This window comes from Carassius carassius, chromosome 46 (assembly GCF_963082965.1).
Source record: "Carassius carassius chromosome 46, fCarCar2.1, whole genome shotgun sequence".
Lineage (NCBI taxonomy): Eukaryota > Metazoa > Chordata > Actinopteri > Cypriniformes > Cyprinidae > Carassius > Carassius carassius.
Window position 1 is genome coordinate 16,890,715 of NC_081800.1, and position 19,690 is coordinate 16,910,404.

Here is a 19,690-nt window from a genome sequence, read left to right on the forward strand (position 1 = left end):
AGTTTATGGATAAGACAGACAAATTGCTTAGTCATATTGTCAATATAACAGTGTACTCTGGAGGGATGTTCTGATGTAAACTATGGCAACATTTTGGATGACAGTTACTGTATTGAACAGTATGCCATATGCTTATGTATTCCATATATCCATTTCAAAAGTACAGATTTACACATTACTGTATGTGGGGTATTGACTGAAAGAGACTGGATAGAATTTCCAGTTACACTTTTACTAGTGGTCTGGCCAAAAAAAACCTTTACAATGTCATTGTGATATAGAAAAGGAAAAAGAAATATGGACACAAAGATGAAAATAAGTCCATTGTCAGAATTTCTAACTCTTGTGTTGTCCTCTGTCTATACAGTATAAACTTTCCAACTGAAGATTCATGAGATGAACCTTTGAGCTATTTCTGAGAAATGGTTTATCATTGGTTTATCATCTACATTCTCTTCATTAGTCAAGATTCACTTGCACAATTCATGCCAAATTGACAAAAAGTCTAATAATAATGTGTAAAAATAAATAAATAAAATGTGTGCTTGGCAGTTTATGAAAACGAGATTAACCATGACTTATACGATGAACTAAAGACTAGATGTTTTGAGCGGTAAGACTGTTGCACAGAAAACTGTATAATAAATTTTGAGCGACATGACATTAGCAACTGATAATGTTGGAAACCACAGATAAATGTGCATAATCAATTGCATGAATGTACAAAAGCAATCGCAACTTGTTCTAAAGAATGAGAAACTGGTTTTATGATGTGTATAAATGACTAGATGTTGTGGAAGTTGTACAAGTAGTTTTGAGAATTTCATTTCTGATTTGAGAAATGCACCAAAGTGACTGAGAAAAACTGTAAATTAATTTTAGAGTTTTTACAGAGGTGTACAAGAAAAAAAAGAGAGAAATATGCCATGTCAGAGCATGTAAAATAAATGCAATTGAATTTTGGATATAATATTTTTCATTTAGTTTTACATATATCCAGTCTTGCTTTCCATAATAACGGATCTGGGTGTCATAATTTAATGAGTTTCACTTCACACATCCCACTTCCAAAGCAGTTTTTCCTGCTGCAAGAGAATGAGATCTGAGTGTCTCAGTTGTCTCTCTGGTGTGAGAGGTAAACATCTCCTTCCATGAAAATGGAGCCTGATTGAATGTGAGAGCAGGCGGAAGAAAGGCAGCAGCGGCAGAGGGAGGGCGTTTGCTCTCAGTGAACACCACAACTCAGCTGCTGCAGTCAGGGCATCAATTTTGTATAGGCGTTGAGGGCAGTGCCAGTGCGCTCGAAGCTGAGGCTTCCCTCTCTCTGCCTGTCTCTTTACCGCTGCCCACAGAGTGATGGGGGGCGATACGAGCTGTCTCCATAGGCATGTCCGCGTCCGATTCTAGCGCAGCGCTGCTCAGCTGCAAGGTAGGGATAGTTTGCCTTCTCTCTCCCTCGCATGCACTTTATCTCTGTCACTCTTTCTCTCTCTCTCTCTCTCTTCGTTGCTCGCACGCTCACCGATTTTCTCCCGCGCGCTCCCTCTCTATTACATTTTCACTCCATGTGATCCTATAATCAATCAGTAGTGCTGCTTTGGTGGAGTGAATGCATTTTGCATGCATTCTGCCTGGATCATAGTCTATTAATATCCTCATGTAAGCCTTTATGAATAAATTATTCTCAGTCGAGATGCATGTCTTAGCTTTTCGACCAGCAGACTCATCAAATGCCTTCAGCTGCATTGATTGTTTAATTGAGAACGTGTATTTGGCTACCTTTAAATTAAATTAAATGTAAATAATTAATTAATAAATTAATGAAAATAATTAATTAATATTTAATTGTAATCATTTCAGTTTCTCGGCGGTTTCAAATAATATTGCTCGTTGTTGATATGTCGTTTTTTGTTAGGGGGAAAACATGCAAAAACATGCACAATAGGCAGAAATGTAAATTCCATTATTTAATTTTTTTATAACAAGAAAACCATGGTCAGAATTTAACAAATTTTAGGCAAAAATGCCACAGATATTAATATAAATGTGTAGGGTTATATTCAAGGGTGTAATGCATGAAATAAGAAATGTAGACCTATATTATATTTATGTAAATTAAAATGAATCTGTTTTTGCTATTATTATTTCAGAATTCTGTTTCAGTAATATTATATTCTAGGTCTTTATACGTTCAATGTTTCGGGCATTATTCGGCTAACATAAATAGATGGCAAGCTGTGTTTTTATATTTTAAAAAGCTCTTATAATAAAATGTGGCCCTGGAGCACAAAACCAGTCTTAAGTCACTGGGGTATATTTTTAGAAATAGCCAACAAAACATTGTATGGGTCAAAATTTACAAATATCCAATTATGACAAAAACCATTAAGATATGGACTAAAGATCTTGTTCGATGAACATATTTTGTAAATTTCTACTGTACATATATCAAAACTTTGATTAGTAACATAATATGTATTGCTAAGAACTTAATTTGGACAAATTTAAAGGCCATTTTCTCAGTATTTAGATTTTCAAATAGTTTGATTTCTCAGTCAAATAATAAGTCAAAAACCCTTGTAAATGTAAAAATACTTCTGAAAAATCAATTCCAGGAGGCAAATATATGTGATCGTACAGTTTTTCTCAGTCGTTTTGGTACATTTCACGAATCATCCTTGACATTTGCAAAACAGAAAGTGCATTTCACAAAACAACTTGTACAAATAGCAAAACAGCATGGACTACCTGCAAAAGCCAATCTCTTGTTCAAAATCCTTAGTTCATCTCTCAAAAATAAATATCTGTGTCAATGAACATGTCAGTGCCATCAGAATGACAAGTCCTTGTGTCATAGTTTATGGATAAGACAGACAAATTGCTTAGTCATATTGTCAATATAACAGTGTACTCTGGAGGGATGTTCTGATGTAAACTATGGCAACATTTTGGATGACAGTTACTGTATTGAACAGTATGCCATATGCTTATGTATTCCATATATCCATTTCAAAAGTACAGATTTACACATTACTGTATGTGGGGTATTGACTGAAAGAGACTGGATAGAATTTCCAGTTACACTTTTACTAGTGGTCTGGCCAAAAAAAATTATAAAAAAATCTTTAAAATGTCATTGTGATATAGAAAAGGAAAAAGAAATATGGGCACAAAGGTGAAAATAACTCTTGTGTTGTCCTCTGTCTATACAGTATAAGTTTTCCAACTGAAGATTCATGAGATGAACCTTTGAGCTATTTCTGAGAAATGGTTTATCATTGGTTTATCATCTACATTCTCTTCATTAGTCAAGATTCACTTGCACAATTCATGCCAAATTGACAAAAAGTCTAATCAAATTGTGTAAAACAAAAATAGTTTGACACTTTATGACAACTAGATGAACCATTTTGGATTTAATGACTTATACGATGAACTAAAGACTAGATGTTTTGAGCGGTAAGACTGTTGCACAGAAAACTGTATAATAAATTTTGATCGACATGACATTAGCAACTGATAATGTTGGAAACCGCGGATAAATGTGCATAATCAATTGCATGAATGTACAAAAGCAATCGCAACTTGTTCAAAAGAATGAGAAACTGGTTTTATGATGTGTATAAATGACTAGATGTTGTGGAGGTTGTACAAGTAGTTTTGAGAATTTCATTTCTGATTTGCAATTGATCTTTCACTTTCACAAAAAAAAAAGGGGGAAGTCATGGCCTAGTGGTTAGAGAGTTTGACTCCTAAACCCTTGGGTTGTGGGTTCAAGGCCCTTGAGCAAGGCATAGAACCCCCAACTGCTCCCCGGGGGCCGCAGCATAAATGGCTGCCCACTGCTCCGGGTGTGTGTTCACAGTTTGTGTGTGTTCACTGCTCTGTGTGTGCACTTTGGATGGGTTAAATGCAGAGCACAAATTCTGAGTATGGGTCTCCATACTTGGCTGAATGTCACGTCACTTTCATTTGAGAAATGCATCAAAGTGACTGAGAAAAACTGTAACATACAAACAAACAGTTATTTCATTGCAGCAAAGATATTTCAACCTATTTTCTGATACTGATTACTGAAATTATAGGTTGCAAAAAATTGCACCATTGCACGTGTTTATTTTGTAATTTATATCTGTATGAAGGCTGTGGACTTCTTTGATACCTGTCCTTATCACAATCAAGTTCTGTGGTGAGCATTATATCCATGCTGCCCCATATAGGAGATTGGGAATCAGATTCTGACAATATAAATGAAAATTGGGCATGAAACTGTTTAAAGTATTGGAGAATGAATGACTGTTAGAAGCCTTGTGGATAAGGGGAGGTTCATTGATTTTTCGCCCCGTTGACTGAGTGCTTCTATCGCACAACAAATTGTGATTTGACAGCCTTGTTTACTCCAGCGATACACCAGTTGAAAGAACATGCTAAATACATTACCTTTACAAATATGAGATTCAAAATGTACACTGAACCTAGAAATGAAGTATTTTTTTTTTGTTATATTTAGGCTAAACCGTAAAAAGTTGTAACCTGCAATTGTTAAATTAAAGAGCTAATGCTACCTGATTTAATTGATAAAAATGAGTTTGTTGGGATAAATTAATGTATATGGCTTGGTTCAGTGATGTTTTACAGTAGTTTTTGATGTACATTATGATGTTCTGCAATATTCTGTGATATTTGTCACTAATCATGAATCAAGTCACTAATCAAATAAGAAAATTTGTGACATTGATCATGTGAGCTCCGAGTTATGGAAGCTTGTTTCTGCCACAGGTAAAAAAAATTAAATAATATATATTTTTGTCTTTTTCTCTCACAATTCATACCTTTTTTATTATCTCAGACTTATATATAAAACTTTAGAATTGTGGGATATAAACACAGACTTGTATATAAACTCAGAATTCAAAGAAAAAAGTAAAAATTTTGAGATGTATATAGGTCAAGAATGTAAGTCTGACTCAAGAATTCAGAAGCTCTCAACTATATCTTACAATTCTGAGTTTATATCTCAGATGACATGTTTTCTCAGAATTATGAGAAAAATTCTAATTCAGATGGTCAAAATCTTGCTTCCATTTGAAGCTCAATGTGTATTCTTAAATAATTCTGGAAAACATCAAGATTTACACAAACTTGTGGAGTTCATGCAGCTCGAATGCTGCTGTCTAAAAGCGAAAAGGAAGATATACCGAATACTAAGACATTCTAAAAATCTATTAAATAAAGCTATTAAAGCTTTAATTAAGCTACATATTGTAAACATTGTATGCAGCCTTTTCTGGGATTGTCTGATGGTGTGTTGTAAGTGAGGTGTTGTGGAAACACTCTTAGTGGATGAGGTTGTGAATCATTGTGTATTTTAAAGGATTACATTACTCTATCGATCCAGGTACTGAGCAAAAAATTGCTTAGTCTGTCGGAAAACGAATCTCAGAGTTAATGTATGCTGTGTGTGTATGGAACACAAAATGTGTGTCACAGTCTTGCTGCAGTGATGTTTATGTGAGCGACCCCTGCATCACTTTTACCTCCTATATTGATAAAAGTGATCCAAAAAAAATGTTTGATGTTGTGTATTGTTATGCTTCAAAGCCCTACTGTATCTTTCTTTTCATTTATTTCTAAGCTAAACACATGAAAATGATGAAACTGGCATAAATCATCCAAAAGTTGGTTCAGGACAGCTCTGTCATGGAGATGCATCCCATTGCAGGGCGCTGGCTTTTAATTAAATGTTCATTTAGATGGGAGATATATTTAAATCATCGCACATAGGAATCTTATCTTAGCCGGCGTCTGCTTAATTATGCTTTATCTCTTTTGACGGTAGGTGTCACAGACACCTGCGCTCTGCGGCTGCCTTTGATATTTAAATCATATCCTCATTGTGTTCTGGATTTTGGAGGGAAAAAGACTGGTCTCAGAAAGGCTGGTCTGGAGGGGAGATCAGAGGGATGCATGAGTTTTTGCAATGCTTGTTTACAGTCACTTTTGTTATTGGTGCATTTGGTGATTTCTCTGTCTTTGATTTAGTTTTCAGTTTTAATGCTTTATTTGCATGAAAAATATTTATATATTCATATTGCCAAAGCATTTGCAGCAATTGATGTGTGCAGTTAAAACATTGCAAAATGAGAATAGTGCAAAACAACAGAGAAACCAAAAACATTAGGGCTCATTCACTAATAATTGTTTGAATTCATTTTATATGCACAGGAGATCTTCTCTCAAAAAAAGTTCTGACTTACAGCATACATTTATGTTCATTAATTTGTTTTTTCACCCAGAACAGTTCACCCAAAAATGAAAGTTTCCTGAAAATTGTATTCACCCTCAAAGCATCACATAACTTGCTCCCCAATGGATGCTCTGCAGTGAATGGGTGCCGTCACAATGAGAGTCTAAACAGTCATTAAAACATCACAATAATCCACAAGTAATCCACAATTAATGTACTGTGAAGTAATGAGAAATGCCAAGTGTGCCGTCCTCAAAACCAGTTTAAACACAGTAAATAAAATAAATCTGAGTATGATTTGGTGAATCATGATTTGTTCACAAAAATGTTTGTGTGCAGATTTTGTTGCTTAGTTGCACTGTAATTGACAAAGAAGTAAAATACTTTAAAGATAACAATGAATGAAAGTAATTACAAGAATACAATGTGAAACAGCAAATCTCAGATTGGACTCTTGTCCTTTTGCAGAGTTCTGCTGATTCCTACACGAGTAAACCATCGGATTCCGACCTGTCCCTGGAGGAGGACAAGGAGGCGTCTCGGCGTGAGGCCGAGCGCCAGGCCCTGCTCCAGCTCGAGAGAGCCAAGGTTCATCTTCTCAAACAGATACATTGTCAATTACCTCTCCTCTTCAAATAATGTTAACTCTTTTCTTTATTTTCTTGTAGACCAAACCTGTGGCATTTGCAGTGAGAACCAATGTCAGCTACTGTGGGGCTCTGGATGAAGACTGTCCGGTTCAGGGTGCTGCCATCAACTTTGAGACCAAAGATTTTCTACATATAAAAGAGGTGGGAAGTAACTGATGAACTGAAGCTAACAGTTAGCTTTTAGTTTGTTTTTTTGAGCACATTGTCTTCCATCCTACAGAAGTATAATAATGACTGGTGGATTGGGAGGCTGGTGAAGGAAGGGGCAGATATTGCCTTCATCCCCAGCCCTGTTAAACTGGAGGCCATGCGGATCAAGCAGGAACAGAAAGCAGCTCAGAGGTCTGAAGTGAAGTTGCATCTCATCATATCTATAGATGTCATTCAGTACTGTAAATAAGCATTTAAAGGAATAGTTCGCCCAAAAATGAAAATGTAATCATCCTCAGGCCATTTAAGATGTAGATGAGTTTGTTTATTCAAACTTTAGAGAAATTAGCAGCACTTGCTCAACAATGAATCCTCTGCAGTGAATGGGTGCTTTCAGAATAAGTCTAAACAGCTGATAAAAGCATCACAAAAAATCCACAAGTAATCCACATGACTTCAGTCCAACATCATGTGAAGTGAAAAGCTGCATGCTTCTAAGAAACAAATCCATCATTAAGACATTTTTAACTTCAAACGATTGCTTCATATAAAATACCATCCATAATCCCTAATAATGCTTCTTCTAGTGAAAAAGTACATCAGCTGTTGTCCTCTCACACAAATCCACCAGCTTATTTGTTTAGAACTTGTGGACTGTTTTCGCTTGTAAATTGTGCTTGATCTGTGCATATTTCTCTCCTGATTCAGACAAGGTGACTTTTTCACTGGAGAAAGAAATATTATGGATAGAGGACTAATATTGTACTTTTTTTGTCTATTTTATAATGGGAAGTATGCATATTCAAATTATTGAATTATTTACAAATAATTTGAATGGCTTTTAAAGAATCAATGTAAAATCCCCTCCACTAATACACAGAATACAATTGCTTTGGAATGCACGAAGACAAGCACACTGATACAAATAAAGATAAGTGAAGATTATTAGTCATCATTTTTGGTGAACTACACCATAAGTGAGAAAATGAACATTCATTCTTGCTATTTATAAGAAAACTTAGCTCGTTCAGTTCAGCATGGGATCTTAGCTCATAGTACGCTATCAGCTATTGGTGTGTCTCGTCCTGTAATTTTGAAAGTGTTTGTGTTGGTAACAGGAAAATGGGCGGGAATGCTTCATCTGGTGGCTGGAGGTCTACTCCTCCTTCTGCAGGTGAGAGGTATTTAAATACTCTCACACATTACTGTCTTACTGTAATGCTAGTACTGTTGAGCCACTACCGTTCCTCTGCGTTTTCCTTCAGGGTATATGCTGCTTTTATATATCATGATCAGCATGATTTACATAATGTTTCAGTATAAAATAGTTTTACCATAATGAACACAAGCAACCTGTTTAGATGTTCTTTAACACATTTGTCTTGTTTTATACAAGCCAAACAGAAGCAGAAGCAGGTATGTGGTTAAAATTGCTTCATTGCTTCCATAGTGCAACACAGTCCCTCAAAAAGTGGTATTAAATATTCAAACTTTTGTGTCTGGCCTCTCAGACGATCCTTTGTGAGAGATTTTAATGCTGTGTTATTGGAACTGCATCCCTTGAGGCTACTCATTAGATGTTGAGAGATGTTAGTTAAGATTCAGAGCTTGTGAGACAAATCAGTGTGTGTGTGTGTGTGTGTGTGTGTGTGTGTGTGTGTGTGTGTCTGTGTGTGTGTGTTGTAGACAGAGCACGTTCCACCCTATGATGTAGTTCCATCCATGAGGCCTGTTGTTCTGGTTGGCCCCTCGCTGAAAGGCTATGAGGTAAATAATATTAAATTTGATCATCAAGGCAGTTAAGAGACAGGTCAGTTGTTCTATGTATACAGGGTCCAAAATTAACAACCCCCAAGCAAGTAAAAGTTGAGTTTGAAGAGTAAATAGAAAATTAACCAGTAACTGTATTAGGAACTGAATCAAATCAAGGCCATGCAAACCATAAACTAAAGAAAACATCACTCACTCACGTGGCTATAGTGTATTTTAACTTGCACCTCTGTGGAAAATTTACCATCAGAAATATGCCTGAAGGCTTATTTCTCCAGAACTCAGCTGGACGACATATATGAAACTATGAAGAACAAACGTGTTGTTTTATTATTATTTATATAATATTATAGTATTTATTACAATTTTCAGTTTTCATTTTAATTTTAGGTTTAGCCATTTTGTTGTGTACTTTGTCCCTTTTATTCTTTTTTTGTATATTTTTAAAATATTTCTATGTAACTACATTTTTTAAAATATTTCAGTTAGTTTTTGTATTTTTATACGTAGTTGCCGAGGCAAGATTTATGATTTTCAATTACATTTTCAAGCAATCCATGTAATATTAGTATTTTGTTTTATTGATAGTTTATTCCAATTACTGAAAATTGTTTAGTAGGTTTATTTTTAATTAACAATAACTACACTGGAACAAAATCACATTTTGCAACAAATTTATGCAGAGATTAAATGTAGCATGTGATACTCAAGTGACACAATGACCTGTAAACATATATGCATATATGCAGTTTTTATGTAGATATACAGTAGATGTAATAATATTCCTATAAATACATTTACTTTTTTATAATTTAATAAAAATGCAAAATACAGTTTCCTAACCTATGAAAAATATTTGTGTTCAGTGTTTGTATTTATATTTACTAAACAATATTTATATAAATATATTTAGCATAATTATATTTAATAAAATAATGCAAAATACAGTTTCATGGCCTATGAAAAGTAATTAGAGTCTGTAAATTCTCATAACTTACACACTATTGGCAGGCATGGCAAAAAGCTCATTTTGGTCCCTTTATATGAATGCTCAGTCAGAGTGAAATACTTCTTTTTCAGTCTTGGCATGTGAGGATTTGCAAATGTGAAATATTTAAGTCCAGCTATGGTTGGACACATTTGTCAGTCAGCTCCTTAACAGAGACACCAGGGACCTGCTTCCACTGCTGACTCTCTACCCTCTATTTCTGGAGTCATTCATTTTTCACCCCTGTGTCTAAATAAAACCGCATCACCTCACCCAAAATCATATTATCCTTATACACAACTCTTCTTCCAAATCCCCAGCTTAGGACTCCTTATTTTCCCCCTACGATCCTTAGACAACAAAATCACTGGGTGGATGTTAATACTATTAATAGCTCAGGACCTAAATTACCTCAGATTAACATGTTAATTACATATGAAATGTTTCTAGTTGAACATAGTATATACCGTTTTCTCAATATCTTCTGATGCAGGTGACTGATATGATGCAGAAAGCCTTGTTTGACTTCCTGAAAAACAGGTTTGACGGGAGGTGAGTGCAGACACTGTTTGGGTGAGTGCAATTTGTTTCACTGGTTTAGAGCTTAAAAGTAAAAGTGTTACTCTTACAGGAACAGTTCACCCCAAAATGTACATTTGTAAAATGGAAATAAATAATTTTCTTCTGTAAAGTATTATTAGAATGGTCCAAACTTCTTGTGTCTTTTGAAAGTGTATTTTTGTATTTGGTATGGCAGGATTTCTATCACACGGGTGACTGCAGATCTGTCTCTGGCCAAGAGGTCTGTACTGAACAAGAAAGCTATCATGGAGAGGTCAAACACGCGCTCCAGTCTGGGTAAGTGACAACATACAGGGGTAATGCCAGACAGTACATTAATATAAGAATAGTTTAGAATGAAGGACCTAATATGGGATCATTTGTTGTTCCATTATTAATGTGGCTCCTGTTATCATGCCTGTCTCTCTCTCAGCGGAGGTGCAGAGTGAGATTGAGAGAATATTTGAACTGGCTAAAAGCTTGCAGTTGGTGGTCTTGGATGCAGATACTATCAACCACCCCGCACAGCTTCTCAAGACCTCCCTCGCTCCCATCATTGTCTATGTCAAAGTGTCCTCTCCAAAGGTACAACAATATTTAACCAGTCTATTAATAAACACTTATTCTTAAAAAGCTACAAGCTGGTGCTTCTCCAATTACAGATTTATATTAAAACTAACTCAACTATTTTTGTTGTTGTATGAAGGTTTTATTACTGTTTTGTGTTAGTATCTTTAATGTACTTCTATTATTTTACCCCTGTCTCAGACTAAGACTAATTATCTAATATAAAATAATAAAATTATGTATTATATATTTACTGTTGCATATTGATAATAGACTAATGAAATATGTTTTTGAAAAGTGTGTTTGTATAAGTCCACAGAGCTAAAAGTGTTGTTTACTTATTTTACTGATTAAGTAATATACCGTAGGTAGGGTTGTATTTCCCTGAAGCACTGCTGCCGCTTTTGTCCCTCATTTTCTCAATGTCACTCAATCTTCCCCAGGTTCTTCAAAGACTCATTAAGTCCAGGGGGAAATCTCAAAGCAAACATCTCAACGTGCAAATGATGGCAGGAGATAAACTAGCACAGGGCCCACCAGTGAGTCCCATTAGTGCACACATTCAGCTCGTAAATGAAACCTAAGCAACAAGTGAAAGTATGCGATATCCTGCACTAATGCTGTTAATTTTCACTGCGTTTGTCTTGCATTAGGAAATGTTTGATGTTGTACTGGATGAGAATCAGTTAGAGGATGCCTGTGAACACCTGGCCGAATATTTAGATATATACTGGCGTGCCACTCACCTGCCAGGCTCCGCCCCACTGAACCCTATAGTGGAGCAAAATATAGTTACACCACCCTCAGCCAACTCTAGCCAACAGGTGAGTGTTTAAATGTTAACTGCATGGCCTTCCCTTGATGAAGCTTACGTTATCTTGAACGCTCTGTCATCCTCTTCCTCCAGTTCTCAGAGACGCAGGAGCTCATTGAATGAGCACTACCACAAATAAGGGTGAGTGCTGGATTGATTTTCATCTGTGTCAGTTAAGAATATTATTGTGAATGTGTATTTCCCTGTCATGGCTTATTTTGCATGTATTAATAATAAATAATATTAATAACAATCAATTTCAAATGTGTACTTGCTTATTTTAAATGTCAATTACTTTTGAAAAGAGTTAATGAAAGCAGTTTTCCCTTTTTTACTTTATCTTATACTATCTTATCATATTTTGCTAGTATTTACATACTGTTATACTATCAATATTTTGAATTAGTATTTATTTTTTAAAGTTTTCTTTTTAGATTTAGTCATTTTGTGATATGCTTTTGTCAGTTGTATTAGTTCTATTTAGCTTTAATTTATTTTTATATCAGTATGTATTCAATACATACTGAAATCATTTAGATTTTTATTTTCGTTTTAGTCATTTAGTATATATAAACTCATTTCAAGACAAATGCCTAATTTTCATTTTTTTTAGTTTTCATCTAATATTTCTATTTTTTTTATTTCAGCTTTATTTTAATTAACAAAAAAATAATAATAATGTTACAGTAGGGGTGTATGCTAACGTAGGAATAAAGCGCTCGAGGAGGGTCTTGATCAAATGAGGGGTTTACTCAACATCGAAGGAGATAACAGACAATATACTACACTTTAACATCATTACATCACAATAATCACGGACGAGGAAGAACTGAACAGACAGGGTATTTGAGCACACAGGAGGTAATAAGGGAACTGGAGACAGGTGGGGAATAATCAATTAACTAAACAAGAACAGGAAAAAGACCAAATAAGGAAAAACAGACAGTCCATGAACGTAACGGTTCGCCCCCTCCCGGAACGGTGCATCCTCGCACCGCAAGAGGAATACCAGCGGAGGGAGGGTGGGGGTTCTGGATGCGGGGGTGGGGCAGGCAAAGAGGGAACAAGGAGCTAGGAACCAGGGCGGAGTGGATGCGAGGAGCCAGGGAGGAGCCCGGAGCAGGAGGAGCCAGATGGTCCTCCAGAGACCAGCCAGGATGGAGATCCACGGTGGAGTCGACGGCGGGAGGAGCCATGGTGGAGAAGGGGCCGACGACACCAGGGGGCCGATAGACGGAGACTGCACCAGTGGGTGAGGAGCCCAAGATGGAGCAGCGCAGCCGCAGAGCCAGGGTGAAGCCGAGGATCCGGAGGGCCTAGGTGGAGCAGAAGGCTCAGGTGACCAAGGCGGAGGCGGGGCCCTGGAAGACCGCTTCAGAGCCGGAGTGATTGAGGATGGAGGAGGAACCAGAGGGAAGGAGGAGCCTGACAGAGCCGGAGGGATGGAGTGACGAGGTGAAGCCAGAGGAATGGAGTCCCGAGGCAGCGGATGGTCGACGACTGACCAAGGTGGAGCCGGAGGGACGAGGGAGCCCGGTGGAGCAGGTGGGATGCCAGGCCACGGTGGAGACGAGGGAGCTAAGAGCCAAGGCGGAGCCGCTGGGTCGAAGGACCGAGGAGGAGTCCAGGGCTCGGAGGCGAATTCACACACCAAGGCGGAGCTGGAGACTGGCAGTCCAGCTGCGAAACATCGCGCCCAGATGGCGTGGACTGAGAGTGAGCTGCAGGACAGACTGGCACCAGCAGAGATGAGCTCGAGGAACTGGCTGGTCTAGGAGGAGATGAGAGAGGAAGGATGGGAGGAAACACAGGTGGATCAGGGCTGGACAGAGCCAGCAGAGAGAAAGGAGATACGGAGCTGGATTGAACCAGCGGAAGTGGAGCAGGGGAGGCTGGGAGGGAATAAAGAAGACAAAGAAAACTCAGGGCTGGGCAGAACCAGCGGGGACACAGAAAACTCAGGGCTGGGCGGAACCAGCGGAGAAACAGAAAACTCAGGGTTGGACGGAACCAGCGGAGAAACAGAAAACTCAGGGTTGGACGGAACCAGCGGAGAAACTGAAAATTCAAGGCTGGGCGGAACCAGCGGAGAAACAGAAAACGTCTAAGGTTACGTATGTAACCCTGGTTCCTCGAAGGAACGAGACGCTGCGTTGAGAACGTTTGGGGAACGCGTCCAGCGTGACATCTCTGAATAATGTGTATAATCAGTCCAAAGAAGGGCGAGACGTCATAGGCGGGTGACGTCAGAGACCAGGAAGCATAAGAGCATGAGCGGCGAAGCCGGAAATCAGCCTCAAAGGATGAAGCAAGCGACCAGGGTTACATGCGTAACCTTAGACGTTCCTCTTCAGGAACTCGAGCTGCGTCGAGAACGTTTGGGGAACGAGAATGCCCACGCCGCCAGACTTTCAAATCTCTGCCTAGTGTGGAAGAGCACAGCTAAAGCAAGATAAGGAGAAGGAGCCTGACAGGAATCGGGCACAACCCGTCAAATGGCCAAACTTCAGAAGGAGTGAGTCTTGACCCCCAGGATAGGGGAGATCAGAGGACTCGAGGCTTAGGATAGCATCCTGATCACCGCTTAGCACAAGCTTCTTCTGGCCGGAGGCCTCAGCCTCAGCGCACCATGGAGGAAACATATAACCAGAGGGTTTCTGCTCACTGACTGGCCACCGAGAGGGGTGTGGTAGGCCACCATGGCCGCCACGTAGACCTTCAGGATGGGTCAACCCTGCGGAGAGCCTGCAGGAACTCCAGCACTGTACCATCCGGGCAGTTAACTGGGTCGAGCTGGCGGTCTCCGCACCAAGAAGTGAAAAGCTTCCACTTCAAGGCATAAAGTTTCCTCATTGAGGGAGCTCTGGATTGGAGAACGGTCTTACAACATCGGTTGAGAGACGGGAAGCTAAGAGTTGTGCCTCCTCAGAGACCACATCTACAGCCTCTAAGCTCCATGCGGGGGCGCACCCTCCGCCTGCGAGAGGAGATCTCTCCTGACGGGAACCTCCCATGGAGTGCCGTCAAAAAGAGAAATCAGGAACAGGAACCATTCCCGGCCCGGCCAGATCGGGGCTACTAACAGCAGCCGGACTCCGTCCCGGCGCACTCTCTCCAGAACTTCAGAGAGCAGAGCAATCGGGGGAAAAAATGTACAGATGAAGCCTCGGCCACGTCTGTACCATGGCGTCCAGCCCCAGTGGAGCTGGATGAGTCAGAGGAAGCCAGAGGGGACAGTGGGATGTGTCTCGAGTCACAAACAGATCCACCCGAGTCTGGCCAAACTCTCCAACTCTGCTTCATCACCTCGGTGTGAAGCCGCCATTCCCCGGGCCTTGGCCCCTGCCTCAACAGGATGTCTGCTCCCATATTAAGATGCCCAGGAATTTGAACTGAAGGAAAAAAACGGTCCGTAGAACTGCTTTCCACTAGAAGCCTTCGGCCTGGGAGCGCCACTCTGACTCTAGCGTCTGCGGAGTACAAAAGTGACACCCCCGGCACGAGGGGCTGGAACATGGTTGGGACTGCTCCGCCCAGCAGCCCCTGACTGCCTCAACCTCCTGAGAGGAAGAGCGGTACACACATGTTCTCACATAAGAAACTACATCCCTAGAGCCCCTGCACATCTAACTTCACATAGTCAGATAAATATTAATATATAGTAGTCAACAACCAGACGAGTCAACACGGTCTGGTGTAGAAAAAAACACACATAAAGATGAAACAATGTAATACAAGCGTTGCCTTTTTTTATATATGCTACTCAGTCACACAGACAACATCAATCTCCTCAGTGAAAGATGAATGCTGCAGCGAGCTCTGCCTCCGAGGACGAAGAAACCACAGCACGGGTTTTCAAGCCTCGAGACCGAGCTCTAGATCTAGTGAACACGGGTGGAGATAGGATGAGCCGTCTCCAACCCGTTCGCCAGATCATGTGCAATTCCTGCGAACGCGGTCGCCGCCGTGCCCCAGCGCGACCGCAATCCGCAAGATCGCATGCACGGATACACTCCTCAGAGCGTGCCCGGCAAGAGAGCATGCAGCAGCAGCGAGCTGTCTCAGAGGGCGAAGAAACCGCAGCGCTGGTTTCCAAGCCTCGAGACCGAGCTCTAGATCTAGTGAACACGGGTGGAGATAGGACGAGCCGTCTCCAACCCGTTCACCAGATCATGTGCGATTCCCGCTATCGCGGTCGCCGCCGTGCCTCAGCCCCAGCGCGACCGCAAGATCGCATGCACGGACACACTCCTCGGAGCGTGCCCGGCGGGAGCGGAGCGCTTAACAGCGAGAAAAGCACAATCAGCCCCCCGAGAGCCGACTGCGCGAGCTCTTCATTAATGCTGCTTATTATAAAATTAGGCATAATATGCGTGTGTAACTGGTGCTTGTGTGACTGGTGCTTGAACAACTGGCGAGCTCATCGACGCCTTTCCATATCAATCTCCTCTGAGAAAGACAGGCAGTGCGTCGCGCCCTCTCATCAGGGAGAAAGTACTGCAAACGCGGGCTTCCGAACCCCCCGAGAGCGGGCGCCGGATCTGGTGGCTAAGAAAGAAGATAGGGACTTGCTGCCCATCTTACATTCCTTCCAGCAGATCCGAAAGCAAATCCCGCGAGCACAACCACCGCTCCGTTTTTTCCTCGACAAAAGCGAGAGCTGACACTGCGCGCTTTACTCTCAAGCAGACAACAAACGAGCTGCGTGTGTCCCTACCTTTTTTTTTTTTGGCAGGGAAAACACACAGCCTGAACGCTGCCTGCTCTCGCCCAAAACTTCTCTTGATTGAAACTTTGACAATGGAGTTTATCAGTGGACAAACGACACTAAATAAGACTCACAAACAGATAGCGACTGACACACACACACACAGAGCGCTTGCTGAAGACACAAGGCTGATTTCTGGCTTCGCCGCTCATGATTTTATGCTTCCTGGTCTCTGACGTCACCCGCCTATGATGTCTCGCCCTTCCTTTGGACTGATTATACACATTATTCAGAGACGTCATGCTGGACGCGTTCCCCAAACGTTCTCAACGCAGCTTGGGTTCCTGAAGAGGAACTCAGGGCCGGACGGAACCAGCGGAGAAACAGAAAACTCAGGGCTGGACGGAACCAGCGGAGAAACAGAAAATTCAGGGCTGGGCGGAACCAGCGGAAATGGAGCGGAGGAACTGACTGGAGGAAGTGGGAGTGGGAGTGGGAGACTGAGAAGGTATACGGAGGATCAGGGCTGGACGGAACCAGCGGAGAAACAGGGGATTCAGGAATTACCTCCATAGACCAGTCCATAAGGTCCATAAATTGCTCCATATCATTTCCAGAAACCGAAAACAGCTCACCCTCAGTCGCAGAAGTGTAGGCAGGGCTTTCCTCCACGCCCTCGATCTCCACTAAAACTCCCACAACGCACAGTGTTGCCGGCTCACACACCTGGTCAGTCGCGCTCTCGAGGTCCTGCTCCCTGTCGGTAGAAGGCTCGGGCTCTGCGGCTGCGGTGGGCTCTGGCTCCGTGCGGCGTGATGGCGGCTGGCTGGTCTCTGGGTCGGGAGTGGGGCTGGAGATATCCTCTTCGGCGGTGCAGATGGTCCATGAAGATCCATTTTTCTCCAGCACCCACTCCACGAAAGCGGCGAAATCCTCTCGGGGACCGTTTGCTGGTAGGCGTGCCTTACACCGCTCGCTCAGGCCAGTGTAGTAGAAATTTGAAAGCGAGCAGTCGGGGAAGTGGGTAAGACACGCCAGATCGAGAAAGTCCCTGGTATGGTCCTCCAGCGAACGGTCCAGTTGCTCCAGACATAGGAGTAGGACTGCTGGAATCGCCATTCCGGGAGAGGGAGGAAAACAAAAACCGAAAAGAAAGAAAAACACCGCTAACTAAACTGTTTGGGTCTGTGATTCTGTTACAGTAAGGGTGTATGCTAACGTAGGAATAAAGCGCTCGAGGAGGGTCTTGATCAAATGAGGGGTTTACTCAACATCGAAGGAAATAACAGACAATATACTACACTTTAACATCATTACATCACAATAATCACGGACGAGGAAGAACTGAACAGACAGGGTATTTGAGCACACAGGAGGCAATCAGGGAACTGGAGACAGGTGGGGAATAATCAATTAACTAAACAAGAACAGGAAAAAGACCAAATAAGGAAACAGACAGTCCATGAACGTAACAAATAATAGCTTTAGTCTTATTTAATGACAACGCTGTAAATGAATGCTACCTTTGCATGACACTACATCCAGTCCACCAGATTTCAATATAACATCAGCCATATCGCACAACAACAACATCAACAAAATATTGAGTGCACCTTTAATTATTAAATATTGACTGACAGAAAGCTTGTTGCCAGGATGTTTAACCATAATGATCACTTCCTCCACTGCTCTCTGGTTGTTATAGAGTGACACAGAACATTCCAGAAAGACCCTTAGAATATTCCTCAAAGGCCAGCCACTCACTGCCCCAGAATGAGATGGGGCTCGGAGCAGCTGCCCACTGATGAGAAAGAGGAGGAACGGAGGGATGGAGAATGAGATGAGGGTCAGTGGAGAAGTGGACCAATCCCAGCCTCACTGAGAGTGATGACACACACCCTCCCCTGCACTAACACATGTGTCCTTTACGTCTCAGGAGCACTCAGCTGCAGGCCTTCAGCCAACACACACACACACACACACTGCTATACACACATTCAACTGGTCTGAACGTCCCTGCTGAGACCCATGCTGAGATCAACAGGGGTTTCCCCACTCACCGCTTGGTGGTCCCGTCTGTTCGCCAGACGGGACCAGGCTGGCACTGGCATCAGAGCATCCATACCATATCCTCACATAGAAGGGCACCACATCCCACTAACATCCTCTCATATGACTACCAGTCCGCTCACTCAGTCTCCACCTCCTGCATCGCTTTTGGTTTGTTTTCAAGGTTTATTATGACCTTTTGCACAGTACACTTCATTTCAATGAATCGTCAAATATCATTTACTCATAACTAATAACCCTAAAAGCTTTATGTTGCACAACCCACAAATGACTAATTCATATACTGAAATCACACTTGGGACTTTTTGTAACTGCAAACATTTTTATTTTCCGTTATATCCTGTTCCACTTTGCATTGTATCCACTGGAAACGTTCAGACGTTCAAATCAACTAGTAACTTGTCAGTATTTCCAACCACATTGCACTAACATAACTCTTTCAGATCAGTGAAAAGCAGACCACATGAATGTTTGTACATCTTTTGCCTAGATCTCAGCATTGCACTAAACAGCCTAACATTATTTATTTTATCCAACAGTGGTTCTCAACTGAGACCTCGCAGGTCTGTTCCAATTAGATACAGACAGCAGGTGATAAAATTATGCTAAATGGACGGAAAAAAATGCAACTAATATTATTATCATGCATAGTTAGGATGACAAGACTTGTTAAGTTTTAAAAAGAAAATTAAACCTATAATCAAACTATATGGCATTTTACCTATAACTAGGTAAATTAGGTAAATACTAACATGGATACATTGGATGACATGTTCTCATCCTCAAAATCATAAACAAATATTCTCCAAAACATATTTTGTAATTATTATTTGTACTGAAGTGAAACATGGTTTGTGCCCCAATGTTTTTTCTGAACTATTAATTTAGATTATTTTATTATTTCATTATATTTTAATGTTTGATTTAAAGAATATTTTAAAATTCTTTAATGCCATAAATTATTTTGTTGCTGTGTTGGATCAGTCAAAGTAAAACGTTGAGAACCTCTATGGTTTGAACTACAGAGACATCTAGTGGATTTGTTTGGAAGTACAAAAGTGAGACCCTTGCAAACATCTTTTTCACACAATATAAATCTACATAATCATACCATTAATTCAACAACAACAATAAGATGTGAAACGGTATGAGGATATATTGCTTT

At 40.8% G+C, this 19,690-nt stretch overlaps 1 protein-coding gene across 1 annotated transcript; it reads left to right on the plus strand.

Annotated features, from left to right (window-relative positions):
* The first annotated feature begins 1,315 nt into the window (after positions 1 to 1,315).
* Positions 1,316 to 18,459, plus strand: LOC132128943 (voltage-dependent L-type calcium channel subunit beta-4-like). The gene is made up of 14 exons (XM_059540354.1): positions 1,316 to 1,429; positions 6,716 to 6,835; positions 6,916 to 7,038; positions 7,118 to 7,239; positions 8,166 to 8,221; positions 8,444 to 8,463; positions 8,734 to 8,814; positions 10,299 to 10,357; positions 10,563 to 10,663; positions 10,800 to 10,951; positions 11,377 to 11,472; positions 11,587 to 11,757; positions 11,841 to 11,888; positions 18,161 to 18,459. Exons 1-13 carry the CDS (start codon positions 1,388 to 1,390, stop codon positions 11,868 to 11,870), a joined length of 1,173 nt encoding a protein of 390 aa, XP_059396337.1. The 5' UTR covers positions 1,316 to 1,387; the 3' UTR covers positions 11,871 to 11,888; positions 18,161 to 18,459.
* The last annotated feature ends 1,231 nt before the right edge of the window (positions 18,460 to 19,690 follow it).

Excerpts from the sequence above, each read along its gene's own strand:
- LOC132128943 (XM_059540354.1), top strand. The coding sequence starts at position 1,388 with ATGTCCGCGTCCGATTCTAGCGCAGCGCTGCTCAGCTGCAAG. Across the intron at positions 1,430-6,715 it reads CAGCGCTGCTCAGCTGCAAG|AGTTCTGCTGATTCCTACAC; the intron begins GTAGGGATAGTT and ends GTCCTTTTGCAG. Across the intron at positions 7,240-8,165 it reads GAACAGAAAGCAGCTCAGAG|GAAAATGGGCGGGAATGCTT; the intron begins GTCTGAAGTGAA and ends TGTTGGTAACAG.